Source organism: Vicugna pacos, chromosome 33 (assembly GCF_048564905.1).
Source record: "Vicugna pacos chromosome 33, VicPac4, whole genome shotgun sequence".
Lineage (NCBI taxonomy): Eukaryota > Metazoa > Chordata > Mammalia > Artiodactyla > Camelidae > Vicugna > Vicugna pacos.
Window position 1 is genome coordinate 12,354,881 of NC_133019.1, and position 23,498 is coordinate 12,378,378.

Here is a 23,498-nt window from a genome sequence, read left to right on the forward strand (position 1 = left end):
AGAAGCCCGGCTTTAGCTCAGCATGCTAAACTTTTTTAAAGGCTTTCCATTAGCTCAGGTGCCTCCTCGAGCACCTGCTCTGCTCTCAGATCTGCGCTGGGCCCTGCAGGAGGCCTGCGGTGTGGCTCTGTGCAAGCTTCTAAACCTCTCCAAGCCACAGTTTCCTTATCTGTAAGATGAAGCACCCTTGGCAAGAGCTCTGGGGGGCTTGTATGGGGTTGGGGGGTTGTGTCTACTGGCTTCTCTCCTTTGGGAGAGTGCAGCGTAGCCAGGGCAACAAAGCAGATCTACACTAGTGGGCAGTTAAGTTGTGTAAGTGGTGCCTCTAAACTGGGAAGGTGTGGGGAAGAGATCAAATTACCCTGGGGGTCCAGCCAGAGCCTGAAGTTCTGGGCTGTTAGGGCAAAAGGAAGAGTGAGGTCATTAGAGGTCAGAGAGGTGAGAAGGGCTCCTGGAGGAGGGGAATGGAGTTCAGCTGAGGATGATCAGGCCAGCGGGCCCACCAGGTACCTCACCTGGTGTGGGAGGAGCTGCAATTAGGTTCCGGGTTGAAAAAAGCGCACCCACATGCAGATGCGCAGGGGAGCCGTTTCTGACGAGCGGGTCAGAGGGCACGTGAGCTGGGCCTCCTAGGATGTGAGGGTTTGCACAGGCAGAGGAGAGGGAAAGACCCAGGAGACTGCAGAAGTCAGAGGCGTGGAGTTCATGGTCTCCCTTCACCAAGGCCAGACCCCCTGCATGAAAAGAAAGTGCCCCTTGGAAGTACAAAGGGGGCTCCTGAGGTCAGCACCCCAAGTCAAGGCCGCGGTGTGGATCGGGAATTGGAAGGAAGGTGAGTCTGGGTCCTGCTGTTCCCCCAAAGCTGAGAGGAGGAGCTGGGGAGGATACCCAAAGGCTGGAGAGGGAGGAGGGGGCCGTTTGTGCAGGAGGTGGGTTGTACCTATCTGCCCAGGCTACAGTGAAGCCCTCCCTGGGGTGCATGACCTTGAATGGAAGCATTTCCCAAAAAGCAACTCAGTTTACAAACATTTCCTAAGCACCAGCGAGTGTGGACACGGAGCTCCTGCCCGTGGGTAACTATATTTAAGGGCAAGGGCTGTCGTCCCAGCACGAAAGAGGGGAGAGAGGGCAGAGGTTATGTGCGCCTGGGGAGCTCCACACCCAGGAACCACCCAGGAGAAGCAGCTAACAGCATTAGTGAGGAAAGTCCCTGCCCCTTGACTGCTGGTGACAGCCCAGCTTCCCCTCCATTGCTGGAGGACAGGTCTCCTCCCAAGGTTCCATGCGCCATCTGCAGGTCACCTCCCAAACTGCAGGCATAATGATCAAGCGTTGAGTTCTTCCCCGAACTTGGCTGAGCCCCTCCCCTCGACCCCCACCGCTGCAGGCTGGACATGGGGAAATAAACAGGAATAAAACCCAACTCCGACCAGCATGAGGGAATGAACAAATCCCCAGAGGCTAGAGTGGCATGGAGCCACTCTCCTCAGGGCTGCAAAGGGGAACTTTGTCATGAAAACACATCACTGAGCCAGCCCTATACTACACTCCGGGTGCTGAGTAAAAAATCGCTTTCCTCATTGAGGAGTGGTTGATGTAAACTCATTGCAGGTTTGGGAAGCAAGCATCATGATCTGCACCCAGCAGGTGAGAAAGCTAGAGCCCTAGAGAGTTGAGGAAGTTATCCAAGGTTAGAGGAGCAGGAAGAGACAGAACTGAGGTTCCATCTCAGGGGTGTCTGAATCCTTAAAACACTGAGCCGTACCGCCCCATGTTCTGCTTTTCAGAGGCTGAATTTCAGTTCTACCCTAGGATGACGCTAGGTGTAGAATCCACAAGGACCAGGTGAGCCCGCTGGACTTGCAGGAAAGCAGCTGGTGTGGAATGTTAGTGAGCCGTTCAGGGAGGGACGCCAATACCACATGCTGGGCTGCATGGACTGGGAAGCTCTGATGTGCTGACTTTGATGAGGGGCAGTAATAGTAGGGGCAGGATTCAGCTCTAGGGGTCTGTGGGAGAAGGCCTGGGACCAGAGGTGGACCGGGTAGGAGGAGAAGGACTTGAAGCAGGAGTCAGTTTCACTTGTGTTCAGTTGAGCTGGCTTCCTCACTACGAAACACAAGTTCTGGGAATTCAGACAGACTTGTGCAAAATCCACACAGTGTTGTAAGCTGGTAATCTCTTACCTCGATGCGTTCTTTAGCTAAACCACAAGCCTGCCTGTTTGAACTGCACCCTGGAGAGTTCAAGGAGCTCTCCTCTAGAAGGGCTCCCAGAAACCATGCCCCTGCTCTCTCCCTTCTGCCAAAAGGCAGAGCTAGACCAGTGGGTCTCTTAGCTACACATCAGATTCACCTGAGAAGCTTAAAACAAAGAAGCCCAGATCTCACCAATCCCATTGACTCACAATTTGTAGGGGAGGGGAAGTCCTCAGCTCAGTGGTAGAGTGCGCGCTCAGCGTGCAAGCGGTCTTGGGCTCCACCCCCAGTACCTCCGCCAAAACAAACAAACTTAATTACTCCCCAACCGAAAAACAACAGAACGATCTGAGTGTGCAACCCAGGCAACTGTATTTTTTTCCATGGTAAAGATACACAACATAAAATTGACCATTTGAACCATTTTTATTGCATTAATATTTTATTGTTTCAAATAATAATATACTTGTTTATACAGGCAAATAAAAGTCTGGAAAGATGGTGGCCAACCTGTTAACACAGGCTGTACATGAAATGTAGGATTACAGGCATCACTGTTTTTCTATTTTGCATATACATATATATTCCTTAAATATTCTTCCAAGTATTTTTTTTTTAAATATGGTGAATTTTCATTTCTGATACTGTATTTTTCCCATCTGGAAGTTCAATTTTGGTGGTTTTTTATAATCTATTTCTCTTCATCGTGCTCCAATTTTTCCCTCCTGTCTGGGGCATACAAAGCACATGTAATATGGAATCCAATGTTCTAATCTGCTAATTCCATCATCTTTGCCCTTTCTGGGTCTGTTCCTGTTAATTGACTTTTCTGCTGGCTATATAGTTCATATTTTCCTTCTCTGCAAGTGTGGTAATTTTTTTAAAATGGATGCCAGTCGGTCATAACTTTATGATGTTAGGTCATTCAGAAAGCGTTGGATTTTATTCTCGTGAGCAATGAAGCTAGTTGAAATCAGCTGGATTCTTCTAAGTCTTGCTTTTGGAGTACCTCCACAGCAACTTACATCTAAAGCTAATTTAGGGAGGAAGGTATAGCTCAGTGGTAGAGTTCATGCCCAGCAGGCACAAGGTCCTAGGTTCAATCCCCAGTACCTCCATCAAAATAAATAAACCTAATTATCTCCCTCTGCAAAAAGAAAAAAAAGGCACTAATTTAGCCCCACTACTAAGACAATCACCTATCTATGGATACTACCAATATTTCCCATGTGATGAGGTCTTTCCACTTCAGCTGGGGAAACAAATCATTTCTAGCCCTGTATGAGGTCCAGGAATTCTTTTGACATGCTGTTTTCCATTAGTTCGCTTCCTGGCCGTAGGCATGTCTGTTCTCACCCAATGGCACATCAGTATCAACCACAGAGATGAGCACCCTCCCTGCAGGTCCACACGTGCTCTCCGCAGCTCCCTTCTCTCTGGTACCCTAGCCCACAAATTCCAGCGGCCTCGGCCTCTCAAACTGTAGTTTCTGTGCTACAGTCGGAAAACCAATTGCATGTAATAAACTGGGATGATCACAGGACTCATGGAATTTATTGCCTTTCTCTCAAGGTTCAAGTTTTGCATATCGTGTTACCCAAGCGTCTAAAAGCAAATGTTTCATATATTGTATAACCTTGTCTAGTTTAAGGCTTCTGCCAGGAGGGGACCTGTATAACAGCAAGGTTTAAAAAAAATTTTTTATTGAATTATAGTTGATTTACATTGTGTTAGTGTCTGGTGCTCAGCAAAGGGATTCAGATATATATACACATTCTTTTTCAGACTCTTTTCCATTATAGGTTATTACAAGATACTAAATATAGTTCCCTGTGCTATACAGTAGGTTCTTATTGTTTATTTTATATATAGTAGTATGTATCTGTTAATCCCAAACTCCTAATTTAGCCCTCTCCCCATTCCCCTTTGGTAACCATTGGTTTGTTTTCTATGTTTGTGGGTCTATTTCTGTTTGGTAAATAAGTTCATTTTATCATTTTTTAAATTCCACATATGTTACTGCAAATGGCATGATTCCATTCTTTTTATGGCTGAGTAATACTCCATTGGGTGTATACACCACACCTTCTTTATCCAGTCATCTGTCAAAGGGCATTTAGTTTGCTTCCATGTCTTAGCTATTGTAAACAGTGCTGCTATGAACATTGGGGTTCGTGTATCTTTTCAAAATAGAGTTTTCATCTTTTCCAGATATATGCCCAGGAGTAGGATTGCTGGATCATTCTACTTTTAGTTTTTTATGGGAACCTCCATACTGTTTTCCACAGTAGCTGCACCAATTTACATCCCCACCAACAGTGTAAGAGGGTTCCCTTTTCTCCACACCCTTTCCATGCATTTATTATTTGTAGACTTTTTAATGATGGACATTCTGACCAGTGTAAGGTGATACCTCACTGTAGTTTTGATTTGCAGTTGTCTTATAATTAGCGATGTTGAGCTTCTTTTCATGTACCTGGTGGCCATCTCTGTGTCTTCTTTGGAAAAATGTCTATTCAGGTTTTCTGCCCATTTTTTATTCAGATTGTTTGGGTTTTTTCTATTGAGTTGTATGAGTTCTCTCTATATTTTGGAATATTAACCCATTAACAGAGGTAAGATTTGCAAATATTTTCTCCCATTCAGTAGGTTGCCTTTTCATCTGTTAATGGTGCCTTTTCATTCTGTTAATGGTGTCCTTTGCTGTGCAGACGCTTTTTAGTTTGATGTAGTCCCACTTGTTTATTTTCACTTTTATTCCCTTTGCTTTTGGAGTCAGATCCAGAAAATCATCACCAAAAATGATGTCAAGGAGCCTACTGCCTATGTTTTTTTCTAGGAGTTTTATGACTTCAGGTCTTATATTCAAGTCTTTAATCCATTTGGAGTTAATTTTTATGTGTGGTGTAAGACAGTGGTCAAGTTTCATTCTTTTGCATGTGGCTGACTGATTTCACAATATTTATTGAAGAGACTATCCTTTCTCCATTGTATATTTTTGGCTTCTTTGTTGTAAATTAATTGAGCATATATGTAGGTGTGGCTTTATTTCTGGGATCTCTTTTCAGTTCCACTGATCTTTGTGTCTGTTTTTATGCCAGTACAATATTGTTTTGATTAATGTAGTTTGGTAATACAGTTTGAAGTCAAGAAGCATGAAGCCTCCAGCTTTATTGTTCTTTCTCAAGATTGCTTTAGTTCTTTGGAGTCTTTTGTGGGGCCATACAAATTTTAGGATTGTATGTTCTATTTCTGCAAAAAAAATGCCATTGGAATTTTGATAAGGACTGTATTGAATCTGTAGATTTCTTTGGGCCGTATTGATATTTTAACAGGATTAATTCTTCCAATCCATAAGCACGAAATATCTGCCCATTGATTTGTACCTTCTTCAGTTTCTTCCGTCAGCATCTTAATAGTTTTCAGAGTACATCTTTTATCTCCTTGGTTAAATGTATTCCTAGGTATTTTATTTTTCGATGCAATTGCAAGTGGGGTTATCTTCTTAATTTCTCTTTCTGATAGTTTATTGTTAGTGTATGGAAACAACCGATTTTGTATGTTAATTTTTGTATCCTGCAACTTTACTGAATTTGTTAGTTCTAACAGTTTTTTGGTAGAGTCTTTAGGATTTTCTACATACAGTATCATTATTATCTGCAAATAGTGATGGTTTTACCTCTTTCTTTCCAATTTGGAAGCCTTTTATTTCTTTTTCTTGCCTAATTGCTCTGCCTAGAACTTCCAATATTATGTTGAATAGAAGTGGTGGGGGTGGGCATGCTTGTCCTGTTCTTGATCTTAGAGGAAAAGCTTTCAGCTTTTCACTATTACATATGATGTTAATTGTGGGTTTGTCTTATATGGCCTTTACTGTGTTGAGGTATGTTTCCTCTATACCCACTTTGTTGAGAGTTTTTATCATAAATGAATATTGGATTTTGCCAGCTTCCCTCTTAGAATTGCTTTTGCTGCATCCTATAAATTTTGGTACTTTGTTTCCCTTTTCATTTGCCTCAAGGTTTTTTGTTTTTTGGTTTTTTTTTTTTCACTTTTGATCTGATTTCTTCATTGACCCTTTGTTGCTCAGTAGCGTGTTGTTTAATCTCCACATATTTGTGAATTTTCCAGTTTTCCTCTTGTAATTGATCATTCAAACCATTTTTAAGTGTACAAGTCAGTGGCATTAAGTACATTTGCCATGTTGTGCAACATTATTGCTATCCTTTCCAAGAACTTTTTATCTTCCAAACAAAAACTCTATACCCATTAAGCACTAATTCCTCTGCACTCTCCACCTGGCCTCTGGCAACCACAATTCTGTGTCTGTCTCTATCCATGTGACTAGTCTAGGTTCCTCATGTAAGTGGAATCACACAGTATTTCTTTTTCGTTTAGGTTACTTCATTCAGCGTGCTTCCATGGTTCACCCATGTTGAAGCACGTATCAGAATTTCAGTTCTTTATAAGGCTGAATAGTATTCCATTGTATGTATACAGTACATTATTTCTTTGTCCCATACACTTATTGATGGACGCTTGGGTTGTTTTCCTTTTGTGAATTATGAATACTGCTGCTATGCACATTGCACCTGTTTGAGTCCCTGCTTTCAGTTCTCTGGGGTATATAACTAGAAGCAGGATTGCTGGATCGAAAGGTAATTCTTCATTAGGAGATTTTTTATTACTGATTCAACCTCCTTGCTAGTAACTGGTTTGCCTTCTTTCTGATTCAGCCTTGGAAGTTTTATGTTTCTAAGAACTCTTCCATTCCTTCTAGGTTGTCCAGCTTGTTGGTGGATAGTTGCTCATAGCAGCCTGTTAGGATCCTTTGTATTTGTGTGGAACCAATGGCAATGCCTCCTTTTTCATTTATAATTTTGATTTGGGTTCTCTTTTTCCTTGGTTAGGCTAGCTAAAGATTTGTTAATTTTGTCTATCATTTTAAAGAACCAACTCTTAGTTGGGTCAACCTTTATTATTTTCCTGTTCCCTGTCTCATTTGTTCCTGCTATGATCTTTATTATTTCCTTCCTTCTAACTCTAGGCTCACTTTGTTCTTTTTATCCCCCCCCCCCCCAGCTTCTTTAGGCATAGGGTTAGGCTGTTTATTTGGGCTTGCTCTTGCTTCTTAATGTAGGCGTTTATTGCTATGAACTTCCTCCTTAGAACTGCTTTTGCTGGGTTCCATAAATTTTGGTCTGTTGTGTTTCTGTTTTCACTTTTTTTCCCTTTTAATTTCTTCTTTGATCCACTGGTTGTTCAGGAGAGTGTTGTTTAACTTCCACATATTTGTGAATGTTCCATTTTTCTTCTTACTGCTTTCTCGTTTTGTACTCTCGTGGTCAGAGAAGATACTTGGTATGATTTCAGTCTCCTTGAATTTGCTAAGGCTTGTTTTGCAGCCTAACATATGTAGAAAATCCTCCATATGCACATGAGGTTAGGGTTAGGGTTAGGATTGTGACAGAGCATCGGTGTATGGCTATTAGAGCCACCTGGTCCATAGCCGTGTTCAAATCCACTGTTACTGATTCTGTCTAGAAGATCTGTTCATCGTTGAGAGTGTAGTATTGAAGTCCCCAACTATTATTGTCTTGCTGTTTATTTCTCCTTTTAGGTCTTGGCTTTTGCTTTATGTATTTAGGTGCTCCAACATTGGGCATATAAATATTGATATATTGGCCCCTTGATCATTATATAATGATCTTCTTGGTCTCTTTTGACCATTTTAAGTTTAAAGTCCATTTTGTCTGATAAGTATAGCTACCTCTGCTTTTGTTGTTGATGTTGTTACAATTTGCTTGCAACATTTTGCCATCCCTTCAGCCTCAATCTATGTGTCCTTAAGGCTGAAGTGAGTCTCTTGTAGGCAGCATATCATTCATTGGATCTAATTTTTTTACCCATTCAGCCATTCTATGTCTTTTGATTGGAGAGTTCAATCTGTTTACATTTAAAGTAATTATTGTTAAGTAGGGACTTGCTATTCCCATTTTGTGAACTTTTTTCTGGCTGTTTTGTAGATTTGTTATTCCTGTTTCTTATCCTGCTGTGTGTGTGTGTGTGTGTGTGTGTGTGTGTGTGTGTGTGTTTTGATGTCTTGAGGTATCACAATGCTTTAAATTCCTTATGTTCTTTTGTGTAATTGCTATAGGTTTTTCCCTTGTGGTTACCATGAGGCTTATGTAAAAGACTTTAAAATTATAACACCTTATTTAAACTAATAACTTTAACTTCAATAGAATTCCTAAGCTTTACACTTTTACTTCTCCTCCCCCTCACATTTTAGACTATTGTTACAATTTATATATTTTACACTGTAACAACAGATTATTGTAGTTATGGTCATTTTTACTACTTTTTTTAAACTTTTAAACTAGAGTTGTAAGTGAATTATGCATCACCATTATCGTATTACTGAATCTAACTCTGTATATTTACTCTTACCACTGAGTTTTACACTGCCTTCTTATATTTTTATGATGTTAATTAGAGTCCTTTTATTTCCACTCAAAGAACTCCCTCAAACGTTTTTTGTAAGGCAGGGCTAGTGGTGATGAATTCCCTCAGCTTTTGTTTGTGAAGTCTTTATCCCTCCTTCATTTCTGAAGGACAGCTTCACTGGGTACAGACAGTACTGCTGACTGACAGTTTTCTTTCTTTCAATATTTTGAATACATCATCCCATTCTCTCCTGACCTGAAAAGTTTCTGTTGAGAAATTTGCCAACAGTCTTATGGGGGTTCCCTGGTTTGTAACTTCTCTTTTCTCTTGCTGCTTTTAAAATTCTTTGTCTGTGACTTTTGACAATTTAATTATAATGTGTCTCCACGTAGCCCTATTCAGGCTCAACCTGTTTGGGTTCTCTTGGATCTGGAAGTCTGTTTCTATCCCCAGGTTTGGGAAGTTTCCAGCTATTATTGCTTTAAATATACTTTGTGTCCCTTTCTCTTTTTCTCCTTCCAGAATTCCTATAATGAGAATATTCTTTTTTCATTGTGTCCCATAAGTTCCATAGGTTTTCTTTACTTTTTCCTTTTTGCTCCTCTGGACAATTTCATATTTCCTGTCTTCCAAGTTACTGATTCACTTCGCTGCACAGTTGAGTCTGCTTTCTCACTCTCTACTGAATTCTGCAGTTATTGTATTTTTCAGCACTAGGATTTTTTCTTTTTTGATGGTGTCTATTTCTTTGCTGAACCTGTTTTGTTCATGCCTTGTTTTCCTAATTCCATTTAGCCACCTGTGTGTTCTCATAGTTCACTAAACTTCTATAAGAGCACTACTCTGAATTCTTTGTCTGACAGATCACAGGCCTCCGTTTCTCTCGGGTCAGTTATTCGAGTTTTATTGGTTTCCTTCAGTGGTGTCATATTTATCTGATTTTTCATGATCCTGGAGTCCTTGTGTTGGTATCTTCCCATCTGCAAGTAGTCTCTTCTTCCAGACTTCGCAGGTTTGCTTCGGCAGAGACAGTTCTTCACCTGTCAGCTCAGTTTGGGTTTCTGGATGTGTCTGCTGGTAACATCCTCGGGCGGGTAGGGCCTGCTACGAGGATCTGTTTTTGTGTGAGGCAACTGTTTAAGCTCTGAGGTCGGAGGCGGGTGTGACTGGCTAAGAACAGCTGGGTAAGACTGCTGGCTTGGTTCCCTAACCGCGTGAGGCTATAGATGAGCTCTGTGGTTGCCTGAATTCTGTGGTTAGGCTTCCTACTTAGTTGGGACTGGGTACAATACCCAGCAGTAGGTGGGGCTCTGAATGAGCACCCCTGCCCTGGAGGGCAGCAGGATGGGCCCCAGGGCCTGCATGGCTCATCTGGGGACCTAAAGCAGGCAAGAGCGCATACCGAATATCCTGGTCGGTGAGCCACCAGTTTTGCTCTGCAGACGGGGAAAGCCATGGGATGTGCTCCCCATCCAAATGCCACTGTAAGCAGTGCTGTGGGATGGGCCACACAGCTTCCAGTGTGCTCTAGTCAGCGTCCCTGGTGAGATAAAGGCTGCACTCCGCGGTAACGGGGGCTATGAATTACTTTCTCTCCCGGGGGCAGTGGGAGAATAGCTCCAAGGCCATTAAGGCTCATTGTGGCCTTGACTCAGGCCAACCTATGCCCCAAGTTCCCTGGCCCGACAGGGCCACGAGCTTTGCTCTGACGGCAGGCAGTTCTGCCTACCTGCCTCTCAGGTCGAGCTTTGCTGAATGGGCAGCAGCCTCTACGTGTTCTCGGCAGCCCTTCCCATTAGATGGCTCAGGAGCCAAACCCAGTGGGTAGGGCTGTGTCTGTTCACCTGCCTGGGAGGCCCACTCCTGCCAACTCCCAGATGTTCCCGAATAGGCTTTTCGGTCGGGAGGGGCTGGGAGGCACACTTCACAGTGGGTGTGGCTACGACTCCGCTCTTCTGCCTGGAAGTGAGCTGACCAGCGCAGGCTCCAGGGCTGGTAAAACTCCTCATTTGAGGACCTGAGTCCTGCAGACCTGCACCCCACCAAGTTCCCTGGTACACACTGCACCATCAACTTGGTTCTGCAGCTGAGCAAAGCCACAGGCTGGGACTATTACTTGGGCTCTCCAGGTAGGAATCTGGGCTGTCAAGACTGAGGGCTGGAAGCCCCTCCTGCTTCTCCATCACGATCAGATTCCCAGCGGTTGAGCCCTGCAGAGTCCCCTGTGATCCCAGTGGGATGAAACCAGAGCAAGGGCTCCCATGAAGTGACCCGCAATGCTGGGCATGCTGGATGTCACCACTGGGTGTTCTTTTCCCTCTGGGGGCCCATAGGCTCAGGGGAGACCTCTCGGTTTGAAGCTGAGCTGGCCTAGGGGAGGGACTATGCGGTCAGCATGCAGTTGCTCCTCTTACCCTCCTAAGGTGTTGTCTGTCTCAGTCTCTGAGGTACAGGGGTTGCTCCAGCCTCACTGCTGGGCTCTAGAGTTCTCTGAGGTGTCCATCCACGAATGGTTCTCTTAAGGAGGGAGGAAAGTCAGGAACACCCTACGGCACCATCCTGATGACATCATCCCCCTTACTATGCATCGAACACTGTCCTGAGAACTTTATATGAATGGACTTCTTTAATCTTCACAACCACTTTATGGGATAGTCACTGCTATTAGCCCCATTTTACAGATGTGAAAACTGAGGCAGAGAGAGGCTAAAGTGGGAACTTTTGTTTGATTCACACCTCCTCCACCTTTAAACCTGAGCAGGACCCCAAAGAGCAGACATCCCTCTCCACCATCCTGGCAAACAGTGTCACACTGCCCTTCAGTAGGCCCTCTGTGTACATACCTGCTAGAGATGGCAAAGCCAATGGGAGAGGCCGAAGTAGGTCGGAGATGCAAGAGGAAAGGATGAATTTCCAATTCATCAGCTCTGGTGATGGCAGATACTATAATTTTTAAGCATCACTTCCCCACCTCCCCCGAAGAAGCTGCTGGTGGGACAGGCAACCCCCCTACCAGCACCCCTCCGCACCTGAGCCCTATTTTAGGCCACCGGAGGTGTTCCAGCCCGTCTCTGGATGCCAGCAGCACCCTACCCAAGGCAGACCCCTCAGAGTCACTGAAGCCTAGGCCGCCCTCCAGCGTCATCGCTGGAGTGTGGATTTGGGCTTCAGGGTTTTGACCAGGGCAGACATGGGCCCAGAAAGGATTTATTCTGGTCCCAGAGCTTGTAGGTGCCAAAGCCAACAATAAACCCGGGGTCCTGAGGCCAGGGTTCTTTCCCCACTCCCCGCACTGCCATTCTGGGTGGGAGTTTTTGTGGTCAGGGGGCTATTACCATGCCCAACGTTGCTTCCTTAAGAAATCAGGCAATGAATGTCTCACAAAAGAGCTTTGGAAAACCATCTGAGCCTATGGTAGGAATGACCCTTACCCCACCAGTAAAAGGGAAGAGACTCAAAACAGTCTCTTTTTTTCCTTATATTTGCATAAAATCTCTAGAAAGAACTGGTACATTCATTACCATCAAGAAGCCCACGGATGGACTGACTTTTGTACCATCTGAATATTGAGATGTGAACACAGAGCCTCTTCAAAGTGAGTATCCTTTTGAAAATACTCTTCCCTGATGCCCCAGGCTAGGAGTCAGGACAGCGCAGATCTGGTCTCATGTCTGCCACACACAGACCGTAACTCTAGCCACTCACATCATCTCTCTAGGCTATTCCCCCCACCCCCGTGTAAGGGCCGAGTGGGCCGAACAAGCCAGCCACAGGCTCCCCTTCCTCAAAGCGGCTCGGACACTGGGACACAGAGGAGGCTGACTTCGTTTGTGCGTTTTGTCTTAAATCGGTTTTCTTAAGCAAGTCCCTGAAAATGTGCCTTCTCAGGTGGTGGTTCTAGCAATTTTGTTATTATAAATCCAAGACTACACAGGCTGTTCACACTGCTGGAGCAGGAAAAAAAAATCCCTAACTTTGCCAGCTTGGGACTTCCAGGGGGCTTAGCTCTCATTTGTCTGCATGGAGTAAACAATGCCAGGTGGCCTTTGGGAAATGGTAGTGAGTCTCCGGCAGCGGCGGGTGGAGTTGGGAGAGACAGAAGGCCGGGGAGCTCTGGGGGCACAAGGATGGAGTGTGAGGTCCCGATTTGTAGGGAGCCCAGCTGCTTTCTCCAGAACCTCAGGCCCTTAAAGATAGCTTTGCCTTGGTTTTCTCATCCACAGAAACAGCTGACAATCTCTATCACAGGTTTGCAGTGATTAGACCTGATCCCTAGACGTTCCATGAATATTAATTTTCTTTCCTCTATTCTTAAGAGGAAGGAGGCAAAGGCCTTCAAAGAGAAGGAGACACATTCACACAACTGCCTGGTAGCAAATGGACCTGAAGAGATTTAATTGATGTAGAAAACACAAGACGGTCACCAGAGTTAGCTGTAACACATGAGTTAGTCCCAAAGCACGCAGCATGAACCAAATACAAAAAGGATGTTCTTCTACATGGTAGACCGAAGCCTAAAACGTATCTGCGGGGTAAACAGGCCAACTGGATCTTAGTCTTATTCCATGACAAAGACGAGGGGTGGGGTGGTAGAGTTGGCTGCTTTGCATTGGAGAGGCAAGGGCAACCCCACAGCTCTCAAGGCAAGAAAAATGGGGGTGTTTAATGTAAACAATGGGGCAGATGTCGGAGAACACCCCCTGCAAGTCCCCCTGAGGAGCCCGCTGAAGGGAGGTGGAGCTGCTGCCCCTGGCACAAGCGCCCTCCCCGCCAGGCCAGGCCCAGGCCCGGCCGCTCGCCTCCTCCACAAGAAGTCTCCAAGCTTGGGGATGGGGTGGGGGGTGGCACAGTTAGAACAGACGGAAACAAGAACCCATGAATGTACCAAAGGTGGTCCAGGAAGAGACAACCAAGATGAGGACCAGAAGCCATGCCAGTCTTGTCCTACGGCTTGTTGGCTTCCTGAAAGTTGGGTGCTTGCGCCCTGAGAATCAAGCTGGGACGGGTCTGGGGAGGAGCCCCAGGGAAGGGAAAGGGAGGGCTCCTGAGGAGAGCCCAGTGCCGGGAGGGGGAAGACATGCAGCCAAGCTCCAGCAGCCTCCCCCAGGGCTCTGGGCCTAGTCCTGAGATAGTCAGAAGGAGAGACAGAGCGCTCAAGAAAGGGGACATTTTAAAAAAAGGAAAAGGGTCAGGTGGCTACGCAGCTGAGGTATTAGAGAGAGAGAGGCCTGGTCCCTGGGTACAGACAGGCTGGGGGGCTTTGTTCTGAATTAAGGACCGCACACACGACCGTGGGAGCCCCAAGCAGGCCTGGCAGCCCCAAGAGACCAACTCTGCTCTGAAGGGAGTCCCCTGGCCTGTGAAGGAAGCTCTTTCAGTGCCACTTCTCCTTAAGGTGCCCCGGTCCCTGCTGCCCCACAGCAGTGTTGCCAGGTCCACGCAGGAGCCTGAGCTGTGCTACGCGGTCACAGGGGCAGCTTCCTGTTTCCGGTCGTTCTAGCCTTGGCCTCTGTGGTTCCTCTAAGTTGGGTAAGGCGAGCAGCAGAGGGGACAGGAGAATGTTTTATCCGAGGGAGTTAAAGTGCAGGCAGCTCCTCGGGCCTCAGTAGTGATACACCTTCAGTCTGCTGTTCTCATCCAGGCCCAGCTGCAGGAAGCCGGAGCTGGCTGTGGACTTGGGCACCGAGGAGAAGAGATGTCTGGCCACAAGGTGAAGGAAAACTCTGCAGTCAGCTGAGCACAGCCAGGCAAGGGTCTAAGGTTGAACAGGATCCTCCTCGGACCACCCAGGGCCCACATACAAGTCCTGCAGCCACCTTGGCATTTTACATCAGGAAGGGACTGGGGTTTGGGAAGCAGCTAAAAGGATACGACTTGGGGTCATTCCTGTAGCGTTCCAGCCACTTTCGGTTAGCCTCCATCATGTCCTGGAAGTTGGTGCTGCCCGCCTGGGGGACTTGGGAATGGGAGCGCTGCAGGCAGCGGAGCTGCTCACTGAGGAGAGGGGAGAGGAGGCAGCAGTGCCGGAGGGAGGGGGCTCCTTGACCAGGCAAAGCTCCCTCCACGGGCGAGAAGGCTTCTGCAACGATGAGCATCAGTTCTCGAAAGGGCAGCAGAGGGGCACCCCCCACCCCGGGTGAATGTTCCTGCCAGGGAAGCGCCCACATCTGCCCGGTCCCAGTCAGTCTCTTCCACGCAGGCTTTCCTCTTGGCCAACTCACGTACCTTCCCCGCATTAGCTCCTGAACTGGCCAAAGGGTGAGGGGGGTTGTACTTGTGGTTGGGGGATACATTTGGCAAGGAATAAGATGAATGGGAAATTAATAACAGGTTTAATTGCCCATCTGTCTCCCCCACGGGGCGCCCCCTCTCGCTCCAGATGCTGCTCAGCAGGCCTGGGGGGAGAAGGGAGCCATGTGAAGCACACAAAGAGCTCAGTGGCAGAGACGAAAGCCCTACTCCAGGGCCAGAAGGGGCAGGGTGGTACCTGGGGCCAATTTCTCCCCCCAGTGCTTCCTCATGGGGCTGGACCAGGTCAGGCCAGCCCGGCCCCCACTGGGACCGGGGTGGTGTGGACTTTTCTCTGGTTAGGGGGGAGGGTGTGGGGTGCCTCAGACCCAGGCAGCTGGGTGGACTGGGGGTCTGCCTAGCCCCTCTGAGCGACGACCAGATGGCTCCACCCTGAGCCCATGTGGAGGCTTACCTGGCAGACACGTATCCCAGCCTGTTCTCCAGCGGGCCAGGGCTGCTGCTGAGGAACGGGATGCCAGCTAGAACAGTGAAAGGGAATCGTTCAGAAACGGGCAGTGGTTCAGCTGAGCCAGAGCCAGCCAGCTACTTCCTGCCTCCCCCCAGACAGAAACAGGAAAAGTTTCTGTGGTTGGAGGTGAGACATGACAGACAGCACCTGTCCTATTTCTAAAGCTTAAACTTGGGTCAGGACAAGGAGATGCAACTTTTTCCTTCAAATAACTGTTTTTATGGCTTTTCACATTCCTTAGCAGGGCTATGAGACCAGGGCAGGCCACATGTAGCCAAGGGGTTATAAGGAGAGACATGAGGTCAAAACCCAGACTGCTGCTCACTTTCTGGGTATCCAGGAGCATATTACAGTTACCTCATCTGTAAGGTGGGGATAAATATTATAGAGACCAAATGAAAAACCATATACAAAAGGCCTGGCCCATAACACACGATGGCAGCAATCATGATGATGACAACAGGGACCTTCTGAGTTCTGCTGAGCTCTAGAATCCATCATAAGGGCCCCATTAGGTAAACCATCATGACCCATAGGGCCTCCAGTGACCAGCAAGGTCTTCCCAAGGACCCACAGACCCCAGTCAATGGACTATGGTTCCTGTCAAAGCTGGGGGACAAAGGGTAGGCAGAGGAGGAAGGCGGGGAGGCTTACTTGGAAAATACTTGTGCCACTTCTCCACCAGGAAGTCGTCCACAGTCTGAGCCACGGAGGAAGAGAGCCTAGGGCCCAGCCCTGGGTCCCAGGCCCACTGGGTGGACATGGGGGTATCCGAAGACAAGGCTGAGACCCGAGCCGAGGAGGGGCAGGGGACAGTGGGGGTGCTCCTGGAGGCCCGGGGAGGGAGTGGCGCGGGCGTGGAGGTGAGGAGCGGGGGTACTGGCTGCGTGTTCAGGCTGCCCAGCACGCTGAGGACCCCGTTGAGCTGGCTGCTGATCCGCTGCAGGGAGCTGCTCAGGTAGTGGATCTTGTGGGGAAAGGTGGGATGCAGGGTCGGGCCCACTGGAAGGGAGGAAAGATCTCCGGTTCAGGGCCCTGGACTGGCCCCAGGCTCAGCTGGTACTGTGCGTCCCGGGGGCCCGCCCCTTTGTTCCTCCAGACAAAAGCCCCAGTGCTGTGTCACTGGCCGTGAGAATGAGCCTCTCAGGGACCAGGCCCTCCCCTCCGCTGCAGCCAGGAGCGGCTGAGAGGGACACTCCTCTCACTGTGGGTGCTCTGCATGGTCATGAGGCTTTCCCTGAGCTTTGGGCTGGGTGTGCTGGCAAACCCAGAGTGAGTTCACTCCCACCTAAAGCATCCCCTGAGCACTAGCTCCCAGAGGCCCACCCAGGCCGGACGGCGTGAAGGGGGCCACATCTCTGCTCCTTCCTCTCCCTGGAGACTGGGGTCCTCCCCCACCACTCACTGTGAGGCAGGGGCCAGGATTCGGAACTGTCGCTGCTCGGGTCTTCCAGGTCGCTGAGGTCAAAGGTCACCTTCTTGGTGGGGGGGCCTCTGAGCGTGTCCTCGTCTGCAGCCTGGCAGGTGGAAGGTGCAGTTAGGCCTGGCGCTTGCCCTGTGGCTTTCTGCCCGTTGCCCTCGTGACATGTGAGGGCTGAGGACTTGGTGGGTAGGCTCTTTGGACCCAAGGTTCTGGGAGAAGTCAACCGCCTAAGAGGAGCAGTAGGGCCACTGGCACCAAACTCCCCACCCTTCCCCCATAGTGTCCCTCCACCTAAGCTTCCCTTCTGTCGCACCCACACCTCAGGCATCCAAGGTAAAGTCTTCAAGGTCCCAGGGAAGACCTTCTAGGAGCGTCTAAGCCTGACAGCTGGGCCACACCTCTCAGGCACCAGGGCATAGGGTAGGGCAGGGGCCACGCTGCTCTCAAGCACCTACAGCAAGTGGCTCCAGGTCCGCTCAGGCGCACTCGGCCCAGATAGCTAAGCTCCCAGATTTGTTCACCAGCCCAGGAGACCTACCTCCTGCCGATCCTGGGCCCTAGCGGCCTGGCTCCCCCGACACAGGACCAAACAACCCAACCGAATCCCAGGAACAGAAGAGGGACGCCGTGGCTGTGCTGGGCCGTACCTCTTCCCGGAGAGAGGACTCCAGCTGATGCAGCTTCTCCTCTTTCTTCTTCAGCAGGTTGTGGCCTTTCCGCATGGCCGACCTCATCTCATCCAGGTGCCTGGTCTCCTGAGGGAGAAAGGGGAGAACGATGGTGTCTAACCACACAGATGCAGGAGTCCCAGCTTGGCCGCTTATTGGCTGGGTGATCGTGAACAAATTACTTCTCTCAGTCTGAATACTCATCTGAAAAAGAAAAATACTTTTCACATGGGTCATGAGAATTAGATGAGACAGAGTCTGCTACATGCCTAGCCCTACGCCCACACCCAACCAGGTCTCACATGGTTTCTGTTAACCAAATGGTTATTGTCATCACTGTTCCAACTACCACAACTCTCACCACCATCACCAGGAGGATGCAGCAGATGTCCCTGGGAAGGCTGCCCCTCTGCCTGTACCAGCCTCTTGCCCTCTGCCGCCCCCAAAGCCGGGCTTAGGGGCCACAAGGCCTCAGCCCCCTCATCAGCTCTGAGCACCATGAGAATTCTAAGGGACCAGACATGATCTTCTGCCAAGACCCTCAAATGGCACTAATGATAACCACCAAGTCTCTGCTTTTCACTGCCAGTTAAGGGATGAGGAGGAGAACAGAACTCAAAGTCTTGCGTGTGAGAGAACGGACAAGCGAGGCGGAGCTGTGAAAATCTCACGCGTCCTCTTCGCCTAGAAAACAGGAATGATCCCACCTTACGGCTCTTGTGAGGACCAATGACTTCCTGCGAGAGACAGCATTCCATTCCTCACACTGCACTGCCACGTAGATGTCAGGTGCTTCCATCCTCGTGGAAATACACCATCTGCATCTCAAGACTTCCAGGGACCCCAGGCCTACACGGCCACTCCGGTGGAGTCCCCAGAAGGACCAACCGCGGGCAAGCCCAAGGCGAGTGCTCCAGGTTCCTGACCTCCTCCAGGTTCTTGCACACGTCCTCCAGGGCCTTGGTGCCTGGGGGGTCGCTGGCCAGTTCGTGGCGCCAGTGCTGCTGGGCCGCTTTCAGAGCCGTCTGCCGCCTCCGCATGGAGCGTGTCTGCTGCACCAGGAACTCCTTGGCGCTGCGCAGAGCCATCCCCTCGGCAGAGAGGTAATGCCGGACGCTGTGGGAGGACAGGCCAGGGCAGGGATTGGGAGGGGGAGACGCACGCTCTGGGAACCCCTGCTGTGGAAATGCACATCCTGAGCACAGACTAGGCGGTGGGGCCGGGGGGCCGGGCAGCGCGGGGACGCCGCCACTGAACACCCACAGTGTGCCGCGTGCTACACTGAGTCCTCCCACCCTGGGTCTGAAAGGGATCGTGCCTGGGACCTCCAGAAGGACAGCCAGACACTCCCATGAGACTGACCCTCCAGCATGCTGTGTCCATGGTCACAGTGGCTGCCTTCTGGGCTTCTCAGAATAGATTCCTGTCTCCCAGAACCCCTGCCCTAGACCCAAGCCCCACTGGTGACCACTGTCACATTTCAGTCCACCCCGGCTCTGTGATGTAGGCACTCACGCACCCCTTCCTGGCATCCTCAACCCAAAATAAGATAGGTTATTGGAACTCACCCGTCCAAGGACAAGTCGGTCTCCTCCTTGCTCTCAGGGAGAGAAAAGGCTACCTCTTTAGGCTGGTTCTAAGGACCAGAAAAGACCCAATGACTGTAACATCAGACACACTACAGGCGCCAAGGACCCCGAAGCCCCTCCTAGTGGCCTAGACACGGAAATGGCTCTGCCGGCCGTCGGGCAGGGCACGACTCACTTACAGAGAGATAATCTGATGGATGGAGGAGGAGGACTAGGAATGATACGAATAGGATGCTAAGGTCCCATACAGAGCAGAGCCAGGACCCCTCCCGGAGCCTGGCCAGGGCCCAGCCACCCTGACCCTCCCAAGGCACAGAGAAGCTTACTGTCCCTAAGGATTTCCTCAGGTCCTCAATGTGGAGATCTGGCTCGGAACGTGGGGAAGCACTGCTCTCCTCTACTGCCGGCTCTTTCAACAAGTGCTGCTTCCTCTGAGCTTTAGCCTCCAGGTCACTGAAGTGGGAAACGGGAGTGGGGACAGGGGTGTGAGGCAGGGTCATATGATGAAGCAGGCCGGGCAGCACAGTCAGGACTGACAGGAGGTGGTGGCAGGGGGTGGGGAGGGCATCTCCAGAGATGGACCACCTCATCCCTTGCTCCTGTCAAAGACCTTGAGGCAGGGCTGGGTGTGAGTGTGAATGGTAAAGCAGGGACCCCCAGGCTATTCACAGCCTCTTAACACCCCAGTCCCCCACCTACTCCCCACCAAATGTAGCAGGCAGCCCTTCTGCCTGACTCCACCTCAGCCTGTTAACTGGGCGGTGGGCAGACAGGGCCCAGGAGCGGCAGAGGACCAAGGGCAGGTGAGAGGTAGCAAGGGGGGCTAAGTGCAGGGGCCCAGACCACCTGATGTGCTTCTGCAGCCTCTGACTCTGGGTCTGCAGCAGATCCACCTGGGACTCCAGCTCCAACTTGCGGGCCTGAAGCTCATCAAGAATTTTTTGGAGCTTCCGGTTTGACTCCAACAGGTGGGTGTGCTCCTTCTTCGCCTCCTCCAGCTGCTGATGGGTGGTGGTGGCTTTCTGGGGACAGAAGGAAAGATAGACACACCCAGAAACGTGGGTGGGTGGTGAGGCAGGGAGCAGGCAGCACCAGATGACAGAGAAGCCGGAAGAGCGCTGGAGAGAGGGTGGGACCAGGCCCACTAAGGCCTGTGTCTGCACCAGGAGGTGCTGGCCCCTTCCCCCACCACAGGCCCCCTCCTCAGAGGGCCCTACACTGCGGTGCTGTTTGTGGAAACCGGGAGCCCAATGCCCTGAATAAAGGGTGGTGGGGAGGGAGTCAGGAATGGGAGTAGGGGAGACAGAGAAGAAGGACAGGAGAGGCAAACAGACCTCACTCTCCAGCGCAACCTGCCTCTGCACATCAAGGAGCTGCTGCTGCTTCTCCTTCCGGGCCGCCTCCTCCTATGAGGGAAGGAAAGGACCAGGCTCTGTGGCCGTCTCGGGGCCCCAGGGCTAAGGGGCAGGAAGGCCCATGCCCTCCTGGGGGAGCTGACTCCATGGTCCAGGGCGCCTGAGAGCCCGTCCTCCGCCCCTACTCCCGCACCTGGATATCCAGCTGAGCCAATCTGGCCTTGACATCTTTGGTTCTGGTTTCAAGTTCCACCTCTAAATCTTGGAGCTTCCTTTCCTGCACAGAAGTGTAGGTGGAGAGAAAGGTGTGTGTAGAAAGGGCACAGGCCCGAGCTGAGGCACGGGAGGGCAGGAGGGGCTCCTGACCCCCCACGCCATACCACATGCTCCAAGCCGGCTGGGCTCCCCCATGGTCTCCCCACAAAGCATCACCCCTTGGTCATTTCAGCTGGGGCGAGGAGAGGCAAAGGCACCAAGCCCAAGGCCCTAGAAGAGCTGACCTCCTCCTCCAATCCCAGGGATGCTCCCTGGCCCAGAAAACAAAGGAGCAAAGATGCCCTTGCTTGGGGATGGCCAGCAAGAGACACCCTCCCCAAAGCTGTTGGGCTCCTTCCTGCTGCTGCCGCAGTGCCCGCCCCCAGCACTTTTCTACCCTGTGTGGAGGTGTCAGAGCTGGTGGGACCCAAGGGACTGTCCAAAGACCCCACCTGCTCCCGGTGCCGCCGCCGCAGGTCCTCGAGCTGCCGGTCCTGCTCCTGCCTCACGGTCTCCAACTCCCGCTCGTGGGCCCTGCGCAGGCGCTCCAGCTCCCCCATCAGGTGCCCCAGGAGTTCAGCCCGCTGCTTCCTCTCCTGCGCAGAGGGTGGAGCCACTGGTGGGAAACCACAGTGGCCCCTCACACTCCTAAAACCACAGCCCCACCCCAACCCTGCAGCCTAGGGTCAGTAGGATCAGGGACCCCATCGGCCCCCTAAGGCCGGTTCTTGGAGGGAAGCAGGAGAGCACCCAGGATGGCACAGTCCCACCCCCAGAAAGCCTATAGCCTCTCTCTGCACTGACACAGACCCTGGTGAGATGTCCTAAGCAAATGCCCGTGGTGGGAGCCTGCCTCTCCTACTGCCCCCACACGTACAGCCCTCCTTCCTTAAGGGAAGCAAGATCGTTACTAAATGATCACTATCCTTCAGCAAGGGCAGCAGTGGCTTGGGAAAGGAGCCAACAACTTTGCATCACAGGCCGCTACTCCTGCCCTGGGCGAGACTATACAGAGTCAGAGATACCGGCTCCAGCCGCAGCCTAGAATCCCCGGGCAGAGGTTCAGCTCTGGGCTCAAGTCAGCCACCATCCCTCCCCATCACTCACCCCTAGTGTCAGCAAGCTGGCAGGCCCACGCAAGTCACTGAACTTTCCCACCCAAGGCCAAAGGTGGGCAGATAATATTCATCTACTTCTCGGTGTCCTGGGATTTCGATAAATCCTGGTGGCATGGTGTTGTTGGGTGCTTAAAATTAAAGGCTTTGGAGTCAGCCTGGCATGAATTCTAGCTCCTCTGCTTACTAGCCGGGGTAGGCCTGGGAGAGCTGCTCACACTCCCCGAGTCTTCGTTCCCTCATTTTTAAAATGGAGATGATGATAGTCCGTGCGCCCTACGGGTGCCGTGAAGACTAGATGAGTGAACACCGCTAAAGAGCTCAGGAGAGGGCCCGGCACACAGGACAAGCTCCATACACATCAGCTATTATTACCATGAGAGCAAAGTGCAGGCTGCTAGGGAGGAACCACTCCTCAGCTAACGCTTTAGTAAAACGGCAAAACGCGATTTCCCCGCTGCAGGGTGTCAGGGAAGAAAGCCTCCCACCACCCCGACAACAGTCCGTCCCCTTCCCAGGCCCTCCAACCAGCGGGGAAGGACCCCGGGGTGTCTGCGTGTGCACGTGCGCACACGTGCCAGGGCACGCGGCCAAGTCACCTCGGCTTCGTACTGCTCTCTGGCCTCAGCCACCACGTGCTGGTGCTGCTCCTTCATCTTGTCCATCCTCCTCTCGTGTTCCCGTTCCACCTCCTGGCGCCTCTCTCTCAGGAGGCCACTGAGCTGCAGGGCAAGTGGCAGAGATGCGACATGTAGGACAGGGTGGAGCAGCACCCGGGGAATGAAGCACTCGAAGGTCTCACATGCAAACAACATACACCCGCCTCCCCAGCATCCCTGCATGCCCACCACATCCACATCACACACACATGAGACACCCACAGCCACATCCAGCACCCCCGCTCACGTACAGGGCATGGGGGCCTTGAAGGAACTAAGGCATAAAAATGGACCCAGAAGTCCTAACCCTAGCTGAACTATCTGAAGCAAAGCAGGGGCCCGTGGGCCAGGACAGAGCGTGCAGGACAGGGGCACACAGACTGGAAGCAGCGGAGCAGCATCTACCTCTTGCTCGTACTCGAGCACGTGGTGAACCTTCTGAGCCCTCTGCTCCGCCCGTCCAAGGCTCTCCTGCAGCTGGGCCTCCTCTTTCCGTTGAGCCTCCTCTATCTTCTTCTGGAGGCTGGAGACCACCTGAGGAGACCCCAGCCCAGGGGAGCGTGACCCTTAGAGGGCACTGCAGAGCGGCTAAGGGGCACCCGCTCCCCAGGGGCCCCTACCCATCTCCATGGGGCTGCGGGAGAGGGAGGCTCCTTCTTTAGGGGCAGGGACGGGGTGAGGGGGGAAGGTCTTCGGCTGACCAGCCCAGCCATGAAGGGGGTTCTCAAGGCTCATACCCACCCTGGGCCAGGATGCCCAGGCTCTGCCCTGCAGGCCAGGGCCACCACACCTCACCTCTCTGTGCTTGGCCACCAGGGAGGAAGAGAGCCGCTCTAGCTCCTCCTGGTGCTCCCTCTCCAGCGCTGCCACTGCCTGGGATGCAACAAAGGGCGTTTGAGGAGTGCAGGGCAGGCTGGCCGGGCTCTGATGAGCCAGGAAGACTAACCCAAACACCCCTCGAGCCCCAGGGCCAAGGGGAACCATGGGCACATCTTTGTTCCTCTGAGATGACTCAGTCCCTCAAGTCTG

General features: G+C 50.9%; 1 protein-coding gene across 9 annotated transcripts in view; it reads right to left on the reverse strand.

The window, feature by feature from the left end:
- Nucleotides 1-13,011: 13,011 nt before the first annotated feature.
- CEP164 (centrosomal protein 164) overlaps nucleotides 13,012-23,498 on the reverse strand; it is a 58,500-nt gene continuing 48,013 nt past the window's right edge. For 6 of the 9 annotated variants that reach the window (XM_072953807.1, XM_072953801.1, XM_072953806.1 and 3 more), the window contains 16 exons: nucleotides 23,265-23,342; nucleotides 22,875-23,003; nucleotides 22,410-22,532; nucleotides 21,148-21,291; nucleotides 20,634-20,717; nucleotides 20,420-20,491; nucleotides 19,932-20,107; nucleotides 19,412-19,538; nucleotides 19,065-19,132; nucleotides 18,423-18,612; nucleotides 17,476-17,583; nucleotides 16,811-16,922; nucleotides 16,060-16,407; nucleotides 15,349-15,415; nucleotides 14,517-14,639; nucleotides 13,012-14,344 (listed from right to left, as the gene is read on the reverse strand). In XM_072953807.1, coding sequence (XP_072809908.1) covers nucleotides 14,248-14,344; nucleotides 14,517-14,639; nucleotides 15,349-15,415; nucleotides 16,060-16,407; nucleotides 16,811-16,922; nucleotides 17,476-17,583; nucleotides 18,423-18,612; nucleotides 19,065-19,132; nucleotides 19,412-19,538; nucleotides 19,932-20,107; nucleotides 20,420-20,491; nucleotides 20,634-20,717; nucleotides 21,148-21,291; nucleotides 22,410-22,532; nucleotides 22,875-23,003; nucleotides 23,265-23,342 — 2,046 coding nt within the window. In that variant the 3' untranslated portion in view covers nucleotides 13,012-14,247. Of the gene's footprint in view, nucleotides 14,349-14,516; nucleotides 14,725-15,348; nucleotides 15,416-16,059; nucleotides 16,408-16,810; nucleotides 16,923-17,475; nucleotides 17,584-18,422; nucleotides 18,613-19,064; nucleotides 19,133-19,411; nucleotides 19,539-19,931; nucleotides 20,108-20,419; nucleotides 20,492-20,633; nucleotides 20,718-21,147; nucleotides 21,312-22,409; nucleotides 22,533-22,874; nucleotides 23,004-23,264; nucleotides 23,343-23,498 lie in introns of those variants that run through there. The other 3 variants (XM_072953802.1, XM_072953803.1, XR_012066536.1) reach the window with 3 other exon arrangements.